We start from the raw sequence: 20,716 nt of genomic DNA, 5'->3' as shown, positions 1-20,716 counted from the left end.
TGGACTGGTGGATTCTTGCATGGCTTGTGGAAGGAGTTGGGGGGTTGAGGCTTCGGGACCAAGTACTGCTAAGGCTTCTCTTTGCTCCTGGGTTGGTTTGTTGAGGTGGAAGGAATTCATAGCCAAAAAGGAAGGTGGCAGTAAGAATGTCTCCTTTTGAATGTGACCCCTGCACTCATACTTAAAAGTTGGGAAGGTAGCATCATCATGCGGATTCATACTAGGAGTTTTATATTGTTTTCAAGCTTTAATGTATCTGAAGGTACTATGAGATGAAAATGTTCTGTCGGGAATGGAAAACCGTCTTTAGACTGACGTTAAAATGAGAGATTGGCAATCACGAGGTGTCCGGGGGATGACGTGTTAGGAGCCCTGGAGGTGGAAGATTAGGTGACGATATGTGGGCATGCCAGGTACGTTCTAGGAAAACTTGGGATACAAAAATCATAATTTCAGAAGTGTATTCATTATGGGGTGAGGGTCAGCTCACTTAACAAAGGCATTTTTTCAGAAATGTTTGTTGTCTGCATGCAAGGGACCATGATAAATGTCATGGGGACACGCAGATGAGTTAAGAGTCTTTTCCTGCAAGGAATTCCCATTTCGTAGGGGGAGACGTGACTGAGCTTCTGTGATGAGTAATGTAATAAAAAGGTGAACCAAAGTGCTGAGGAATGTAGATGGATCCTGACTTGCAGATCTACAGAATTTTGCTTGAGAAGATGTAAGACACGGAGGTGGGAGAATGGCTTTCCAGGGCAGAGGGAAGGTGGAGAGCAGAAGCACTCCAACCTAAAATGTGGTGTTGTGGTCCTGGCACACAGCACTGCCTGGAAGGAGTGGATGGAATTCAGGTTTCACGTTGGAGGAGGTGGGAAGGTCTTCTAGACCTTTGTTCTGTAGCACATGGCGATCCATCAAAGGTTTGGAGAAGGAGAACGAAATGAGCAGGACTGTGTTTGAAAGGTGCTTCTGGTGGTGGTGAGGACAATGAGTGGGGGAGGGGTGGTGGCCGGGAGGCTGTCGGAGGGCTGTCAGAAGAGTCTAGGGGAGACACGTTGAAGGCCTGCAGTCTTGGGGTAGAGGTGCAGGGGAGGGTTGTTCCAGAGCTTTGGTACTTTTCCTAAATTTGAAAGTTCTCTTCTAAAGTTTAGATCTGATTGAGTTTATTAAGAAAAAGAAGATGATTTTGATGAACACACATCTTTATTGACCCTCACTGGTATCATTGGTCTGTTTCAAGCAATGAAACCACACTGAGACATGGGGAGTGGTAGAAAGGGAGGACAGGAAGAAGGTGATGGAATGTGTGGAGGCTCCTGCTTCTTTTGCCCTAGCGTGGTTCTCTCCAAGCCTGTCCTGGTGCCTTTCCACATCTCCCCTCCTTCTTCTTCAGGTTCCTTTTCTTCCTCCTCTATAAACAGACACGTTTCTCTAAGTTCTTCCGTATTTCTTCCCCCCGCCCCCATCCTCCCATCCACACATGTCTAGCCCTAATGCTTCTACTTTTCACGTGGGCAAATGACTTCACAGCCCATTTGCTCAACTGTAAAGTGGGACACATTACCTGCCTCATCGTGTCATTTACACCTGTAAATGACACAGTTCATAGAAAACATTGCCTAAGGACTTGAAACAAAGTAAATGCTCAATAAGCATCGAACATATATTTATATGTTTATGGTATTCTGTCATATTTTATATTGATACAAGTTTAATCACTTTTGAGTTCTTTGAGGTATTATTTTTGGCTGGAAAATATTTAGCATAGTACTTGCTCCAGTAAGAGTTCAAAATTTTATCTTAATTCCTCTTGTCTGCTAAGATGATATTTTGGACTCTTCCTCAGTATGGCATGGGATTGGCCTTTCTGAGGGATGGATGGGTCACCTTAACGCTTCTGCTTGGAACCAGGGGTCTCATTTATGAATTGGCTGATTGGAGCTGTGGCTAGGGAACAAAAAAAATTCATATTCCTGCCCCATATAACCATACATCCCTGCCCCGCCCCCAACGTGTTCATTAGATGAATAATGTAACAAACTAGAAACCAAATTCACTTTATAGCTATCAGAATTGAAGTTCTTTGTCATGTAAATGAACAGCCAAGAGTTGGCAGATGTGACCCGTGAGGCTCTTGAGTACTGTTGAGACTGTGGGCAGGCGAAGTACACTCAGGAAATGGGGAAGCCGTATTCTCTGCAGAAAAGTAAAGCTGAATTGTGGAAGTTTGTAAAGCACATTTGTATTGGAATGAAGAGTGTGGGGCTTAAAAACTGCTCAATTGATGTCTCCTTTGTTTTGTTCTTCTGGATACCTTTTGACCAGGAAGGTTAGCCTCATCAAGGCCAAGATACAGGTGAAGCACGAATCTTAGAGACTTTGGCATCTGTAACCTAGGGTTTGCATTGGATGAGAAGCTTTAATTCCCTTTAGGAGTGGGTAAAGACTGGTCCTTATAGATTATTTGTTAAAATTCCGAATTTCCAGGAAGGTCCAAGCTGAGCCACTGGACCAATACTACAAGCTTATTAAGGAAAGTTGTTGGGAGTGCACCATGCTTTAATGGATTTGAGGCCATCAAAATTCTCTGGCACCAAGTCTATGATATATGATGGCTGTTCTCATCGTTTTTAGTAATTTTAACTCGTACTTCAGTATTGCATTTTTAAATTTTTGCTATCATTGACATATTGTAAAATCCAAAGGCAAATCTTTCTATTTTTCTGATGTTTAAATATCCCTGTCTCTTAGTGTTCAGTGTTGAATTGCTTGTGTTTTTTCGGGTTGTTGTCTCAAGTGTTTATTTGATGAACACTACCCTTAAAAGTAATGTGATGCTTTCCTCTATTTCTAGCTATTGTGGATGATGAAAGGCTCTCTGCAGAGGAGATGGATGAGAGGAGGAGGCAGAACATTGCTTATGAATATCTGTGCCATCTAGAGGAAGCCAAAAGGTAAGATCCCAATGCAGTCTATCTGTGTACCTTCTCCTGGATAAACTTTGGGATACTATACTTTTTAAAAAATGTTTTATTACTTATTTTGGGGGAGGGGGACAGAGAGAAAGGAAACAGAGGATCTGACATGGGCTCTGTGCCGACAGCAGAGGGTCCGATGTAGGGCTTGAACTCCGGAACCGTGAAATCATGACCTGAGCCAAAGGCAGACGCTCAACCAACTGAGCCACCCAGGTGCCCCTGGGATACATGCTTTTAACAACTCATTTGCAGTCTTACTGGTAGCAGTGTAAGTGGAGAAGAACCACCTGTCTTTTTGTACATGGTCAGGCGGAATTGAGAAAAAGTTGCTGCCACAGCCAGGGTCAAGGCCCTAGGAGGGAGGCAACTATTTCTTTTTCTTGCTTACGTTCTCCCAGGAAATCTCTGGGCCAATTGCAGATTATTTCAAATTCCTCATCTCACTGATTTGGAAGTGAGGGCACAGCAAAGACTTAAATCAACTTCTTTTTTTTTAAGTTTTTAATTTTAATTCCAGTTTTGTTAACATACAGTTAGTTTCAGGTGTGCAGTATAGTGATTGAACAGTTCTATACATTACTCAGTGCTCATCATGATGAGTGTACTTGAACTTCCTTTTTCCCAGAGCTTCCTCAGATATTTTTGTCACCCCAAACCCCAGTAATTATAAATACTGTATAGGACAGTATCATTTTGAACTGAAGTCCATCGGTCACTAAGCTTGAGAGTAGGTTTATGACTGCAATCTCCATTTAAACATTGGGTTCTCTGAGGAGAAAGTGAAGATAAACTAGTTTGCCCTTAGGCCTCTGTATCGGAGGAACCACAAGAACTTTGTCCTGTGCTGGGTGAATACTCCAATGCCCATATGCCGTGAATTAGATTCTGATTTAGTGCTTTGTGCTGTGATTGAGTAACAGTATCATTCCTTGGACAGATGGTATGTTCTAGCTTTGTTAAGTATATAGAAATAAACATTGGGGTAATGGTCGTTGGTGTTAATGATCTCTAATCACTGTTAAATAGCTGTCTACAGAGCTGGAGGAATGAGGCTTTTTATCAAGTGCTGTGTGGAAGAGAATTCAGTGACACATGAACTAATTTGGCCTCAGAATCACTTGAAAGGGGATTTCTCAGGGTTGTTTAATAAATTAACAGTGCCTCGTAGCTCTAAGCTCTGAAGAATACTTTTAAAGATTCTAAAATATGTGAAGTTGACAGGTGGCAGGTCACTGAAGACTCAATATCAGCCTAAGATTATTAAAAACAGGCTTTTAGTCAAGTTGTTGATAATAAAGTTAGATACGGAGAGTGGCTCATAAATATTCCAAATAAACATGCTTTCAAAGAAAAAGTGTAGGAAGAGTAACGAGAAACTTTGTCCTTACACACATGTTGAGTTCTAAATTTTTGCCTCTTACTTTTTCTAAATGAGAAGCAGTGTCCTACTGGGGAGAGGTCAGCCGACTGGATTTCCTGGTCCCAGCATTACCACTTAGGAGCTGTGTGACCTTGGCCACATTGTTTAACCTGTGGGAACTTCGGTTTGGTCTCCTCTGTAATGAGATTATAAACATGTTAGCACAGTAATGAGTTTTTGTTGTGTCATAAAATAAAATGCGTAAATTAGGGGCGTCGGGGTGACTCAGTCGGTTAAGTGTCCGGCATCAGTTCAGGTCATGATCTCGCGGTTCATGAGTTCAAGCCCTACAGTGGGCTCTTCACTGATGGTGTGGAGCCTGCTTGGGATTCTGTCTCTCTCCCTCACTCTCTGCCCTTCTCCCACTTGCATTCTGTCTCTCTCAAAATTAAAAAAAAAAAAAAATCTAGGAGTTTCTAATGTACAGCTAGATTTAAATACCACTTTAAAAAATGCGTGAATTAAAAAAAAAATAAAAAGGATGTTAGTGCCACCTGCCCTACCTCATGATTCCCACCCCTGCCCCTGCTCTAAAAATCACCTAAAATATAAAAGGCAAGTGTTCTGTAAACTTAATAGTGCCAGTTAGGTGTATGGTGATAAGTATAGTTTTCTCCTGAATGTATTGAATGTATCAATACAGCTTGACAGCTTGTCACAGTGTTTTCAAACCTTTGTAGTTGAATTTTGTTTTAGAGAAGTCAGAGTAACAATTAGCCCAGGTTTTTTGAAGAAAGTTTCCTAAGAATGGTTTCATTGAAAGAAAAGACTATGAAATATACAACTTTTCCTCTAAGATGACTTTATTAGTTTATTTTACAAGAAGAGATTAGGTGTAATATGTATTTATGAATCTTATTAACATCTGAACATTTTTGGTGACTTTTAGGGAACCTGATTTTTGGAAGTGGAGTCTGTAAAAATGTGGCCGTTAATAGATACATATTAATATGTGAGCTATGATTTCAGAAAGCATAGTACACAGAATTCTGATGGTCCTAAACTCAAGAAATAAATGAAAGGGTGAATTAGTCTCTGTCCAAAAAATTCAGAGGGTTTGGTACATGATTCTTTTACAATGCTAATGCCTTAGGAATTTGTCATATTGGGTTTATTATAGTGCATGCACGTGCAGGTGTTCATGTGAGTATGGTTGGCTTAAAATACTGAGTTTCTACTAACTGGTAAACTTAGAATGTGTAAGCTTAGCCAGGATCTGTCTCTAGTTCAGCTCAGAACTGATTGGGTGTACTTAAACTAAAAATGTGTAGGTTCTGTTGTTGTGCCTCTTTTTGGTTCCAGAGGTAAGAACTGGAAGGATGTGTTTGTATGTTCTTTTAATTCAGAATTTTTGAAAACTCAAACTTGTAATAGTCTGTTACATCTTTAACTTTGGCTTTATTAATTTCAAGATTTGTGATAATTAATAATAAACCATTTAAAAGCTCCATCATTCAGAGGAGATATCATTACTAACAGAAATAAAAAGGGTGATGTACTACTATGCCAACAAATATATGTAGGATAACCTAAATGAAATGGACAAATACCTAGAAGGACATAAACTATCAAACCTGACTCAAAAATAAATTAACAATCAGAATAGACTTAGAACAAGTAAAAAGGTAAAGTTAGTAAGCAAAAAATTGCCTGCTTTTCAAAAAACATGTAAGAGGAGGGAACACTTCGCAACCCATTCTACTAAGACCCATTTTTTCTTTGATACCAAAAGCAGACAAAGATACCTCAAAAAAATGATAGACCTACATGCCTTATGAGTACAAATAAAAAAATCCTCAACAAAATACTAGCAAACCAAGTCCAGCAACATAAAGTATCATATACCACTAAGTGGGATTTATCCCGGGAATGCAAGTTTAGTGTAATTCAAAAATCGATCAAGACATTTTAATGGGAAAAACATCTTTCAACAAATAATCTTGGGCAACTGGAAATAGTCAAGCATAAAAATGAATTTGGATCCCTATCCCATGCATAATCTAATCAAAGTGTGAGAACCACAACTACAAAACTCCTAAAAGAAAACAGGTATAAATATATGTGATTTGGGGGTAAGTAATGGTGACATTTCACCAAATAAGATACACATGCACCAGAACAGGACAGGGGGTTTAACATCAGTTGTTAGGGAAATGCAAAGCAAAACCACAGTGAGATACTACCTCACACTGGAATAGTTAGAATAGAAAAGACCAACAATATCAAGTGTTTGCAAGGATGAGGGAAGGTGCTTGTTGAATTACAAAATGGAGCAGCTACTTTTTTATAACATTCTAGGGTCACCTAGGTGGTTCAGTTTGTTGAGTGTCTACTCTTAATTTTGGCTCAGGTTATGATGCTAGGGTCATGGGATCAAGCCCCCTATCGGGTTCTGCACTGAGCATGGAGCCCGTTTAAGATGCTCTCTCTCCCTCTGCCCCTCTCCCCCACTTGCACACACTCTGTAAAATAACATTTCAAAAAATGTAAAACATTCTGGCAGCTACTTAAAAAAATTAAATATGGAATTACCGTATGACCCAACAATTCCACTACCAGATATATACCAAAGAAACCTGAAAACCTGTGTGCATGCAGAAAACCTGCACACAAATGGTCATTGAAGTATTACTCATGGGAATTACTCAGTGGAAACAACCCAAATGTCCATCTACTGATGAGTAAATGAAATGCGATATATCCCTACCATGAAATACTGTTCATCTGTAAAAAATGATATTAGCAAATCATATTCAACAGTGTATAAAAAGTACTGTATAAATCACAACCAAGTGAGATTTATCCCAGGTATGCAAAGCTTGTTTCATATTTGAAAATCATTTAATGTGATCTATCACATCAACAGGCTAAGTAAGAAAAATTACATGATATGTCACTGTATCAGTGCAGAAAAGCACTTAACAAAATCCAAACTTATTCAAGAAAAAAATTCTTAGTTAACTAGGAATCAAGGGGGGAAACACGCTCAGTTTGAGAAAGACAGTGAACAAAAAACATGCTAAAAGCAAACATCATATTTAATGGTGAGAAATTCCAAGCTTTCCCATTAAGATACAAGGCAAAGACCTTCCTTCTCACCACTCCTTTTTCAACTTTGAACTGGAAGTTCTAGTTAATATAATTAAAAAAAGAATATATAGATTGAAAAGGAAGATACAAAACTGGGTTTATTCATAGATGACATGATTGACTATTTGAAAACTCTAAGAATTTTTTAAAAATTGGAACTAATAAGCAATTATAGCAAGATACAAGATTATATGTAAAAGTCTATTGCTTTCCTATATGTCAGCAATGAACAAGTGGAATTTGAAATTAAGAACACAGTTCCATTTACATTAGCACTCAAATGAATTATTTAGGTATAAATTTAATAAAATATGCACAATCTATATGAGGAAAACTATAAAACTTTGATGAACTAGAAGAAAGAACTAAATAAGTGGATAGATATTCCATATTCATGGATAGGAAAGACAGTATTGCTAAAATGTCACTTTTTCCCAACTTGATCTATAGATTCAATGCAGTGTCAGTCAAAATCTCAAGTTATTTTTTGCATATTGACAACCTGATTCTAAAGTTTATATTGAGAAGCCAAAGACCTAGGGGCACCTGGGTGGCTCAATTGGTTAAGCATCTGACTTCGGCTCAGGTCATGATCTCATGGCTCATGAGTTTGAGCCCTGCATTGGGCTCTGTGCTGACAGTTCAGAGCCTGGAGCCTGCTTCAGATTCTGTGCCCCTCTCTTGCTCTGTCCCTTCCCCACTTGGATTCATTCTCTCTCTCTCCCTTCCTCCCTTCCTCTCTCTCTCTCATAAATAAGCATTAAAAAATGTTTAAAAAAAAAAGAAAAAGACCTAGAATTGCCAACACAATATTGAAGGAGAACAAAGTTGGAGGACTGACACTACCAGACTTCAAATTTAATACAAAGTTGCAGTGATCAAGAGAGTGGCATTGGTGAAACATTAGGCACATAGATCAGTGAAGGAGAATAGAGAACCCAGAAATACACCCTAAAAGTATAGTTAATTGACCTTTGACAAAGGAGCAAACCAATACAATGGAGCAAAGATGGCCTTTTCACCAAATGGTGCTGAAACTGAACATGTAAAAAGTGAATCTAGACCTTACACATTGTACTCGTCACAAAGTATACCATTATACCCTTCACAAAAAAATACCTCACATGCATCACACCTACCAATAAAAAGAAAAACTGTGAAACTTTTAAAAGATAACAAAGGGGAGGGTGTGCTTGGGTGGTTCAGTCATTTAAGTGTCAGACTCTTGATTTCGGCTTAGGTCATGATTTTCCAATCAGTGGGATCAAATCCCACATCAGGCTCTGTGCTGACAGTGCAAAGCCTGCTTGGGATTCTCTGCCACTCTCTTTCTGCCTTTGTCTCTCTCTCTTTCTCTTCAAATAAACATTAAAAAAAAGATAACAAAGGAGAAAACTTAGATGAAATTCAGTATAGCAGTGACTTTTAAGATAGAGCACCAATGGCATGAAAGAAAAAAAGTGAGTAAGCTGGATTTCATTAAAATTAAAACTTTCTGCTTCACAAAAGACAGTGTCAAGAGGATGAGAAGACAGTCCACAGGCTGGTATAAAATATTGGTAAAAGACCTGTTTGATACAGAACTGCTATATAAGATATTTAAAAACTCTTAAAACTTCAACAATAAGAAAACAACTAGGTTAAAGAATAGGCCAAAAACCTTAACAGACACATCTCTGAAGAAGATACACAGATGGCAAATAAGCATAGGAAAAGATGCTCCACGTCATGTGTCATCAAGGAAGTGCAAAATAAAATAAGATACCACTGTACAATTATCAGAATGGTCAAAATATGAAACACTGGCAACACCAAATGCTGTGAGGGTTTGGAGCAACCGGAACTCTCATTGCTCATGGAAATGCAAAGTGGTATAGTCACTTGCAGTTTGTTAAAAAACCAAGCATACTCTTATCATGCTTTCCAGCAGTTGTGCTCTTATTATTTAACTGATGGAGTGAAGTCTTAGGTCCACACAAAAAACTTGTGTATGGATGTCAAAAGACTTTTTTAATAATAGGCAAAAGTTGGATGTGACTGTGATGTCCTTCAGTAGGTGAATGAATAAATACCGTGTGGCATATCCAGACAGTGGAATATTATTCTTTGCTAAAAAAAATGAGCTATCAAGCCATGAAAAGATGTACAGGAACCTTAAATGCATACAGCAAAGAAAAGCCAATCTGAAAAGGCTACATCCTATACGATTCCAACTATGACTTTCTAGCAAAGGCAAAACTATGGAGACAGTAAAAATATCAGCAGTTGGGAACGGAGGATGAATAGATAGAGCACAGAGAGTTTTTAGTGTAGTGAAAATACTCTGTATGACACCACAGTGATAAATGTCATTATACATTTGTCCAAAACCAACAGTGAACCATTATGTAAACTGTGGAATTTGGATGATTATGATAGGTTCATCAGTTATAGCAAATGTGGGTTTGTGTAGGCTAATCAATTATAACTAATGTTCTGGCTCAGTTGGCTGAGTGTGCAACTCTTAATCTTGGGGTTGTAAGTTGGAGTCCCACGTTGGGTGAAGAGATTACTAAAAAGAAAACCTTTCAAAAAAGTGAATTAATATACTGATACAGACTTCAACCTGAGTGGACGCTGAAAATATACTGAGGGAAGGAAGGCAGACACAAAAAGCCACTTATTATATAATTCCATATATATGAAGTGTCCAGAAAAGGCCAGTCCATGGAGACAGATGGTAGACCATTGGCTGCCTAGGCCTGGGAGAATAGAGGGGATGGAGAGTGACTGATTATTGTATAGTTATTGTAGGAACAAAAGTGTTCTAAAATTGATTGTGGCGATGGTTGCATAACTCTGTACTGAAAATCACTCAATTGCAGACTTTAAAGGGGTAAATGTATGGTATATAAGCTGTACCTTATTAAAGCCGTTACAAAGAAAATTTCCTTTGACCAGACTAACTTGGAGAAGTGCTTAGTAAACCTGTTAAATAAGATTACGCGGTATTCAGTAGATAAAATGAGCATAGAATGTATGCCTAAGATACATGGGTTCTAAACACTGTTGATTTTATAGTTTCTTGAGCACCCACCATGCTTAAACTGGTGCGGTAGGGTCACTTTGGGGGATGGAGATCAGGCAACTAATAATGTGCTCAAAGAAACTGTTCAGTTAATGCTTTTACTCATGAGTTTAAAATTCTGTCCTTCACTTACATTTGCTCTTTTGATCTCTCTGTATGTGTGTGCGGGAGTATCTCCCTGTTTCCAGCTCATCATTCTCCTAAATATCTCTTCTATGTTCACCTCTGTATCCCACCACGAACCTCCTGAAGCCTTCTGACTTCTCTTGCTAGATTACTGCAGTGCTCTCTGACTGGTTTCCTCAACCCTCTTGCCCCTTTAATCCTTTATCATCTGTATCATAGTCAAATGAATTTCTTCAAAACTCTCATCTGTTCTGGCCAACCATTGAAAACCACTCAGTGTTATCGCAATTCTCATGGAATAAAGACAAGACTCTTACAAGGCCTCATGAGCTTTGTATGGTCCAGTTCTTACAGCTGCTCCAGTTTCATATTGTGCCCCCTTCCTTATTGCTTTTTCCAGCCACATTGACCCCTTTTCCATAGGACCTTTGCCTGTGCTATTCCCTTCTCCTGTGTATCTATTCAGGCTCTACTGTCTTTAGATTTTAACTCCCTTTTTCAGGGAGTCCTTCTTTGGCATGGCCCATCTAGGTCAACTACCCCTATTATAACATGACATCATATCTGTCAGATAGTTGAATAAATTACTTAATGCTGGTATTGGCCTACTATCATTTGTTCACTAATGATGATTCGTTGTACTGTTTTCTGTGTGTTTTAGTTTGCCTGGAGGTAACAAGTAGGATGTGAATTAGATTCGTGGTGGACAAGATTCTACATGGTGTGCCAGGACTGCCAGCCTAAAGTAAAATTTAGTCTTTGTCTCAGTGGAAAATTCTATGTTGTAGTTAGATGGTACAAGTTCTTCCTGCCATTTATGTGAGCCAGTGGGTTATGAAGCTGGGAACCCGAGACAGTTTGATACCACAGGGAAGTAGAAATGACCCAGAGAACGGCATAGAGTATTTTTCAGTGAATGAATAAATGACTGAATGAACGAAGAGAGGAAGAGATAACCTGTATTATTAAGACGACTTGTGGCTGAAATTATTGCTCATAGCTGATAAAATTACAACATCTGGGCATATGGACTTACTAATTAAGTCTCAAAATACTAATATTAATGACCAGGGAAAATATGAAAGGCATGGTTTTAAGACCAAAAAAGATAGTTGCTTTATAAAGTGGCTCTTGGGGCGCCTGGGTGGCTCAGTCGGTTGGGCGTCCGACTTCGGCTCAGGTCATGATCTCACGGTCCGTGAGTTCGAGCCCCGCGTCGGGCTCTGTGCTGACAGCTCAGAGCCTGGAACCCGTTTCAGATTCTGTGTCTCCCTCTCTCTCTGCCCTTCCCCTGTTCATGCTCTGTCTCTCTCTGTCTCAAAAATAAATAAACGTTAAAAAAAATTAAAAAAAAAAATAAAGTGGCTCTTGACCCTGTGTTTATCCACAGGCTAACAGGTTTACATGACGTCACAAAGAGCCAATCATAATTTTGTTGGGAGTACACATAACTATGTGTACTAGTTATCCATGACTGTGTAATTAATTACTCTAAAACTTAGCAGCTTAAAACAAAGAACATTTATCTCACAGCTTTTCAAAGTCAGGAATCTGATTCTAGTTTAACGAGTCCTGTGGCATTCAGTCTGTCATAAAGCTTCAGTTCTCCTAGGGTCCAAGCAGAACAGATCTTCCAAGCTCGGTCATGGTGTTGGCAGGATTCAGTTCCTGACGGACGTTTGGACTGAGGACCCCATTCCCTTGTTGCTGTTTGCCACAGGCTTCCCTCAGCTCCTTGACATATGGGCCTCTCTGTGGGCAGCTCCCAATATGGTAGCTGGCTTTCCTCAGTGAGCAAACAAGAAAGGGCCAGTAAGTTGGAAGCCAGAGCCCTTTTGTAACCCATTCTCAGAAGTGCTGTCCCATAGTTTGCTGTATTCCAGTTATTAGAATCCAGTTAGTAAATCCAGCATGTGTTTCAAGGGGAGAAGATTCTAGAACGGCATGAATTCTAGAAGGCAGGAATCACCAGGGTGATTACAAGCTGCCTTCTACAGGGTATATATATATATCCTTTTGCAATTGACCCCAGAAAAGAGGGCAGGATCCTCTTTATTAATGTCAGAGACCAGATCAGAAATTGGATGGTGTCTTGGTGTAAATGATTGTGGTATTAAGGTTATTTATGCCTGGATAGTTGAAAAAGATTTTTTTTTTGAAATTTATTTATTTGAGAGGGAGAGACTGTGTGTGCATGTGCGCAAGGGAAGGGCAGAGAGAGAGGAGAGAGAAACCCAAGCAGGTTCTATGCTGTCAGACGTTTCACTGAATGAGCTACCAGGTGCCCCTATAGTCTTGAGTTGTGAACTATTTGGGACTAAGCTTTTCATTCCTCTGCCATTTTAAATAATACTAAATGGGCTTTTAAATTTTCTTTTCAGGTGGGCCCGGGAGACTGTCTTGATCATTTCTTTGCTGTAGGGATTTTGCTGAAATGGGACCGTTCGGACAAGTCTGCTACTCCTATGGGCTTTGAAAATTTCTCTCTGATGCCAGAAATCCCACCCTTTAAATTAAAGGAGTTAATTTCCTAAAAAAGAATTTCTTCTGCTGAGTAGATTTCATATTAACTTCTGCAAAATATCTTTGAATAATGAAAATAATTCCCTTTTAAGAACTTCATTTCTTTAGTTTTGTAGGGCAACTGTGAAAAAAATCTAAGATGGAGAGTTCTCTTTGGGAAAGTCTGGATCGAGGAAGGGAAATCAGACTAGAGCTATTAGGAAGAGCAGGGAATGGGAGAGGGCATGTTGGCAAGAGAAGGAGAGGGAATTTGCAAATTATAGTTGAGCAAATAGTTATGAATGGGGCTGCTGTTGTATGTTTCCCAAGGAAGTTCCTGATATATTTCTTTTTTAAGGAAGGGGGAAACGCTACAAATCTCCTGGCATGCTTACTTTTTCTGTCCTACCTCGGAAAGTAAACAGAGCAAAAAAGCCTTCCCTTGGTGATGGGCTTGTTTAGAAATATTATCTTCAAAGAGGTCTTTATGTGAGCCAAGCTGTTCTTTGTATTAGTGACTCCGAGACAGTTTCATATGTGCTCTGGAAAAGAAACAAAAACACAGTGTGATTCCTTTTGTGTCAGTGCTTACAACTCAGACCCCCAAAAGATAGCTCATTGATTAGATCAGGGTCTGGCCTTACCTAGTAGAGAGGTAGAGAATCATACTTGAAAGGAGAAATGCTTCAAATGTTTAAGCAAGTGAGGGCCATGAATATGGGTTTGCTTAACCCTGAATATTTGTGATTTCTTTAAGAAAAAGAATCTTATACTGGGGAGTGCTTTAGAGAATCCATTGGATTTCTTCTACAGGCTTGGACCTCACTGTCTGTTTTCCTAAAGATGCTGCCTATGGCTTGCTCATAAGCGATGCTAATAGAAACTAGGAATCTGGAAGGAAATATCTTCCTTGGTCATCAACCTATTAAGGGACATGTTGTTGCTCTCTACAAAATGTTAATCAAATATTAAGGAATTCTTAATTGCATTTTCAAAACATAAATAGTTTTTATTCTTCTATGGCGATTCTGCATTTTCCCCTTCCTCCTTGTTCTCTCTCTGGCTCTGATCACCCCTCTGTGTCCCAGGGAACAAGAAAGTGTGGGGTCGCTCCATTCAGTGGCTGACAGGCTGGTGGGGCAAGGGGCACAGCTGAGTCGAGAGCAGGGACCCTTTTCAGGGTCTGGCTCCTGGGTAAGGGGAGGGCCTGCCTTCCAGGAGTGCCCTGTTTGGATTTGCTTACCAGTCAGCTTGCTTTGAGAGCCATATGCCACAGGTCGAGGACCTTTTTGACATCCTGGGGCTTGTCCGCCTAAGGTACGTATCCACAGTAGGGAGACAGAGTAACCTCCGAGGAGAACTAGTCATCAGGGTTAGCCATCAGGGGATAACCACAGACAAGAGGATAAGATGAGACGTGGTCTTTTTTTTTTTTTTTTTTAAAAACAAAAAGAGTACAAAAGGGGTGGGGGGTGGGGGGAGAGAGAGAGAAAGAGAAACATTCTTGAGCAGTCTTCACACTTAGCACAGAGCCCAGCACAGGACTCGATCCCATGACTCTTGGATCACGACCTGAGCACAGGCTAAAAACAGCTGAGCCACCCAGGCACCCCAAGAGGTGCTCTTGACGGGGTATCTCCATGGCAGGCAGCCCAGCCTTCCAGGGCATGCTGCTTGCAGCTAGGTCCTCGGAGGAAATGTTGATGCTGAGGTCCCGCTGTGTGGTAACCAGGAATGGTGCTGTGGAGCTGCAGTAGAAGGGACAGTTGTTAAGGACATAAAGGGAGAAGCCATACAGTTTCACAGGGAACTATATTTGAGGGACAGAGGAGGTTGGGAAGTCAGATGCGTTGGGGAGGATCCAGGCATCACTAACCTGACTCAGACACACACGTTGTATGGTCTCCATCAGGCAAGCCTGGGGTTGGAACACATAGTTGAGAGACTTTTTTAGTTTCACATTATTTTGTGTCCTAGCCTTGGGGATGTATTGGGCAGATGCCAGTCAGGTGTGAGCCCACAAATCAAAGCTTAACTTTTTAGCGTGCCGGTATTTTTAAATACAAATAATCAATATTAATCCTCTCTAGCCAAAGAGAAATTGAGCAACTGATATTTGATCCCAAAGTTTATATTAGTCTTTCAAGCTCTTTGAAGTTGGAGAGCTGGGAGAGGTTAGGAATTTTCCATGATCTCAAACATACTTTACTCCAAGGGTTACCAAGTGAGTGTCTACTCACCAGACACACACAGTGCCCAAAGCATTCAACTTACACAGGGTTATTCCCATCTTATAGATGGCAAAAACAAGTCCTGGAAAAACCTAAGGAATTTTTCCAAGGTCACAGCCAACAGACAGATAAATAATATTCCAACCCAGCTCCTTCTGATTTCATAGCCAATTGCTTAAAAACTAACACAGTCTCTTTTCCTTCTTTTTTTTTTCCTTGTGTTACTTGCTTTTTTTTTTTTAATTTTTATTTTTTAAAATTTACATCCAGATTAGCTAGCATATACTGCAACAATGATTTCAGGAGTAGATTTCTTAGTGCCCCGTACCCATTTAGCCCATCACCCCTCCCACAACCCTTCCCATAACCCTCAGTTTGTTCTCCATATTTATGAGTCTCTTATGCTTTGCCCCCCTGTTTTTATATTATTTTTTGTGTCCCTTCCCTTATGTTCATCTGTTTTGTCTCTTAAAGTCCTCATATGTGTGAAGTCATAGGATGTTTGTCTTTCTCTGACTAATTTCACTTAGCATAATACCCTCCAGTTCCATCCTAGTAGTTGCAAATGGCAAGATTTCATTCTTTTTGATTGCCGAGTAATACTCCATTGTATATACATACCACATCTTCTTTATTCATTCATCCATCGATGGATATTTGGGCTCTTTCCATACTTTGGCTATTGTTGATAGTGCCGCTATAAACATGGGGGTGCCTGTGCCCCTTTTATCCTGTGGATAAATGCCTAGTAGTGCAGTTGCTGGGTCGTTGGGTAGTTCTATTTTTAGTTTTTTGAGGAACCTCCATACTGTTTTCCAGAGTGGCTGCACCAGCTTGCATTCCCATCTTTTCCTTATTTCTTAATGTACTTTAGTCATGTCATTATTTTTTTTAATTTAAATTCTAGTTAACATATAGTGTAGTATTGGTTTCAAGAGTAGAGTTTAGTGATTCATCCCTTGCGTATGATACCCAGTGCTCATCCCAGCAAGTGCTCTCCTTAATTTCCATCACCCATTTAGCCCATCACCCCACCCACCTCCCCTCCGCAACTCTCATTGGTGGTCCTGGCTTTTAGGTTCTAGATAGACTAGCTTTGTTCTAGGTCTCGATCAGTTTTCACTGCTTGAGCTTTGGTGGAATTAGCACAATATGACCATCCATTGTCTTTCTTGATTTTCTTTCCCTTTTTTTTTTCAATCTTTTCTGTTGCTTACTTGCTTGTTTCTGTTTTCTTTTGCTTTGTTTTAAAGATTTATTTACTTAAAAAAATTTTTTTACATTTATTCATTTTTGAGAGACAGATAGAGTGTGAGTGGGGAGGGGCAGAGAGAGAGAGGGAGACACAGAATCCGAAGCAGGCTTCAGGCTCTGAGCTGTCAGCACAGAGCCCGACGCAGGACTCAAACCCACAAACCACGAGATCATGACCTGAGCTGAAGTCGGACACTCAACCGACTGAGCCACCCAGGCGCCCCAAGATTTATTTATCTTTTTAGAGTGTGAGAGTGAGTGGGAAATGGGCAGAGGGGGGGAGGGAGGGGGAGAGAGAGAGAGAGAGAGAGAGAGGGGAGGGGGGGAGAGAGAATCATAAGCAAGCTCTGTGCATAGCCCAGAGCCTGGCACGGTGCTCCATCCCACAACCCTGGGATGTGACCTAAGCCAAAAGCAAGAGTCAGACACTCAACTGACTGAGCCACCCAGGCGCCCATGTTTCTGTTTTCTTTTAACTAGTACGTATAGTAGTTCTGGGAAGAATTTACCTTGTATTCACCCTCCCTTTCTTGTCTCTTGTCTGTCTGTTTTCTAGTAGCCTTCTTGAAGTTTTAGTAGGAATTTGCACTTTTCAGTGACGTAGACTTTATTTCCTTTTGGTGCACCTTTGTTCTTGGTTGGGTCTGGATTCTACATTCAACCTATCAGTTGCCTTTTGGGTTCTGCCACAACTAAAACTGGCTTGAAAGAATGCTGTGCCTTGTGGTTGAAACATCAAAAGGGTACAAATAGCAAATACCGCTGAGGTCTCTTCCTTCCTGTAGGAACCTCCCCACCAGATGCTGCCTCATGCTGTGCTGCTTATAATTCATAAAACAGTGTCATTATTTGAGGCCTTAGGGGAATTCTAAGGAGGGCTGGTGGGGGAAAACAATTGTAGAAAGTTCTACAGTGATTTTTTCCATATCTTTCATTTGTAGAATGTAGAATAGTCTGCCATTGCTTTTTTTGGTCTGAACAGTTTTGTTATCCTCTAGCTGAGTGCAAATCTCCATATGTATATGGGGACATTGAGTGTCAGAGAATTTCATCAATTCACCAACCCATGATGGAGTTACTGGGAGATTTGGGATTAGGATAAAGTCTCCTGGCTGTTTGACAACTGCTCTTTTGTCCCATGATTCCAAGTCCTGTTGATTAGAAAAAGCATTAGTAGAAGGCTCAATGGTGAAAATACACAATAATAAATATATTTAATTTAGGCTGTTTAACAAATTCAGTTCAAGTTCTCTCTTAGCTATGTAATGAATTCATAGCATACTTTTTTGTCATTTATCTTATATTTTTCCTGTGAAACTTGAACCTGTTTAGGTGCTAGAACAGGAATTCACGAATTGAGTTCTAGTTATTTCCATACTCTCCTCATTTAGTCTCGATTGGCTCAGATGGTCCTTGACTTTTTTCCCTTTCAAATAATATATAATACAGAAGTTCCTTGCTCAAGGATTTCACAGGGCAAAAGCTGAGGCAGCTACATCATCTAAGTGAGAAAGTGACTTTGGACAGTGATGCTCAGATTCAGTTACCTACTGCATCGGGTTCACAGGGGCACTTGTGCAAATACAGGCTTCTCAGGTTCACTCCAGACCCTAAAAGTCCATCTCTAGGAAGTGGAGCTCTGGCGTCTGCATTTTCACAAATGGCTCAGGTAAATGTTTATGCTCAGTGAAGTTTGAGAATCACTCTCTCAAGAGAGAAGAGACCAGCATGTATCTCAACACCTCTTGCTTTCCCATTCCAGCTAAGATGAACACAGATACCCCTTGCTGTGTGACCAGAGTGGGAGAGGAAGAGTATTGAGGGTGTCCTGTGCTGTTGTGAGAGTGACGGAGGAATGAAAACAGCTTCTGTAGAAAAAGTGATAGTGCATCAGCCAGGGTTGGGTACAAAGCCTGGGCAATTTTTAGAACTTTGGTTGGCTCTTGAGTTTTTCTCATGGGGCCAGTCAGCATGTTCATGTGAATTTTGCCAACAAAATGAGAGGACATGAGTGGGGCAACTGGGTTCAGGGATTGGCATGTTGGCTCTGAGAAAGTCAAAGGAACAGGAACCGCTGGGTGAGCATCGTTGACATTGGATGGCCTTGAGGTCCCATCTTGGTAAGGAAGCTTATGAAGCCAGGATGAAGTGGGTACAGGAAGAGTCAAGAACTGCCTATTATGATATGGATGAAGGGGAAGACTTGTAAGAATGACAAGTGGAGAAGTGGGTAAATGAAAAGCTCTAGAGATTTGGAAGCCTAGATATTAAAGGTGAAGTATTTCCGGATAGTTCAGGTCCAAGGTGGGGCCTTTGTGTAGCTCAAGTGGAATGGAGGAGAAACCTTTCGATGAAGGAGGGAGTCTTCCAGCTGTGCTTTGGGTTTTCCCAAGGGCCCCCACCTTCTTGAAGCCGCCAAGCAGAGATGAGCATGGGAGGAACACAGTGATTGTGGCAAGAAAAAATCTTGGAGGTCAGGAGATGAGTGATGAGGTTAGGAAGTGAAACAGACGTGAGGTGGAGGCAGAGGTCTTGGAATAGAGGTGTTAAGGCCTGGCCTGGGCAAAAGTCAGTTCAGCTGTAATGGTGATAAATAACCCTTTCTTCCCTGGTTCTCTGAGTTAAGGAAATTTGGGAAGCAAGCAGCCCTGGTTTGTGGGAAGTAGTATCACAAAGGAAAAGTCAGAATACCATTAAGACAAGCAGGTGGGGAAAGTGTAAACAAAAAGTTGAGCATATAAGAGTATTACATTTTTAAAACAGGTCAAGAGTTCCAGAGGCACATCAGAAGGAATTAGTAGAGGGGCGTCTGGGTGGCTCAGTGGGTTAAGTGTCCTGACTTCGGCCCAGGTCATGATCTCTCAGTTTGTGAGTTCAAGCTCCACGTTAGGTTCTGTGCTGACAGCTTGGAGCCTGGAACCTGCTTCGGATTCTGTGTGTCTCTCTCTCTGCCCCTCCCCCACTCATGCTCTCTCTCTCTCTCTCTCTCTCTCTCTCTCTCTCTCTCTCTCTCTCTGTCTCTCTCTCTCTCTGTCTCTCTCTATCAAAAATAAATAAACTTTAAAAAAAAACTTAAAAAGAAATTAGTAGATTGAGGGTCTGTGTGGGAAGACTGCTCAGTAGGACTCAGTGAGACAGGTGAATGTATCCAAAAGTGTGCTTAAGGGTCAGCCCTTGTTTCAGACCTTCATAGGAGACTAAAACCACTGCAAAAACAAGGTTAGATTGATTTGACAATGGGCAGGCTCATTAGAGATCTTAAGTTACTACTTCATTACTAATTTGTTACTGTGACATACACTTGAAGCGAGTAACTTTAAAATCTTGTGACCCAGAGTAAAACAGGCTTATATCATGCCCCCACCTAGCCGTGTGATGATGTGTGCATGTGTGTCTAACTAAACAACAAAGATTCACAAAGCACGCCCTGACATTTACTGCTCTGTCCTAATTCATTTTCTCCGAAAATGCTGGTCGTGACCCATTGATTCATGACGGATGCAGGGTTCAGCCTGCTGCTGAACAGGCATGCATCTGCTATCTTAAGCCTCTGCGGTAATACTAGGCGCTGTTCCCTGGGCATCCTGTGGATGAAGAATATTCATTTGCTTTTGTTGATCATAATGAGAGCTTATTGTATAATCAGGAAGAAGCCAGAAAGTCATGTTTAATCAAGGCTTTCGTACTTAAAATCTTTACTGGCTCTACACCACCTACAGGACCGAACTGTACATCCTTGTGTGTGTACCTCACACAAAGGGCCGCAATTGTCTTACCCTTATGATGACTTTCTGTGGTTAATCATTACCTCTTTGTCCTTTTCCCACTGCACTTACTACAGTTTATGATAATTCTTAGTACATGTTGGCCTTTCCTAGCTATCAAGGAGCTCCTCAAAGTAGACCTTCTTCTCTCAGTACCTCCAGTGACTCACACACAACCTGGCACAGAATGCGTGTGGGTTGTTTTGGCTGAGCAAGTGCAGTGATCTCCAAAGTCCTGCCTGCAGTTTCTTGTCCAGTATGGCCTAGAGGGACCCTGTGAG

The 20,716-nt window shown here is 40.7% G+C and overlaps 1 protein-coding gene across 3 annotated transcripts in view; it reads left to right on the top strand.

Moving 5' to 3' along the window:
• IQGAP2 (IQ motif containing GTPase activating protein 2) overlaps nt 1-20,716 on the top strand; it is a 298,102-nt gene that overhangs the window by 47,480 nt on the left and 229,906 nt on the right. For all 3 annotated transcript variants that reach the window (XM_040450363.1, XM_040450370.1, XM_040450378.1), the window contains one exon: nt 2,858-2,957. In XM_040450363.1, the coding sequence (XP_040306297.1) occupies nt 2,858-2,957 (100 nt within the window). Of the gene's footprint in view, nt 1-2,857; nt 2,958-20,716 lie in introns of those variants that run through there.

This window comes from Herpailurus yagouaroundi, unplaced genomic scaffold, assembly GCF_014898765.1.
Source record: "Herpailurus yagouaroundi ecotype Mexico unplaced genomic scaffold, PumYag 29, whole genome shotgun sequence".
NCBI lineage: Eukaryota > Metazoa > Chordata > Mammalia > Carnivora > Felidae > Herpailurus > Herpailurus yagouaroundi.
The sequence above is the reverse complement of the archived record's forward strand: the minus strand, read 5'-3'. Positions and strand labels throughout refer to the sequence as shown.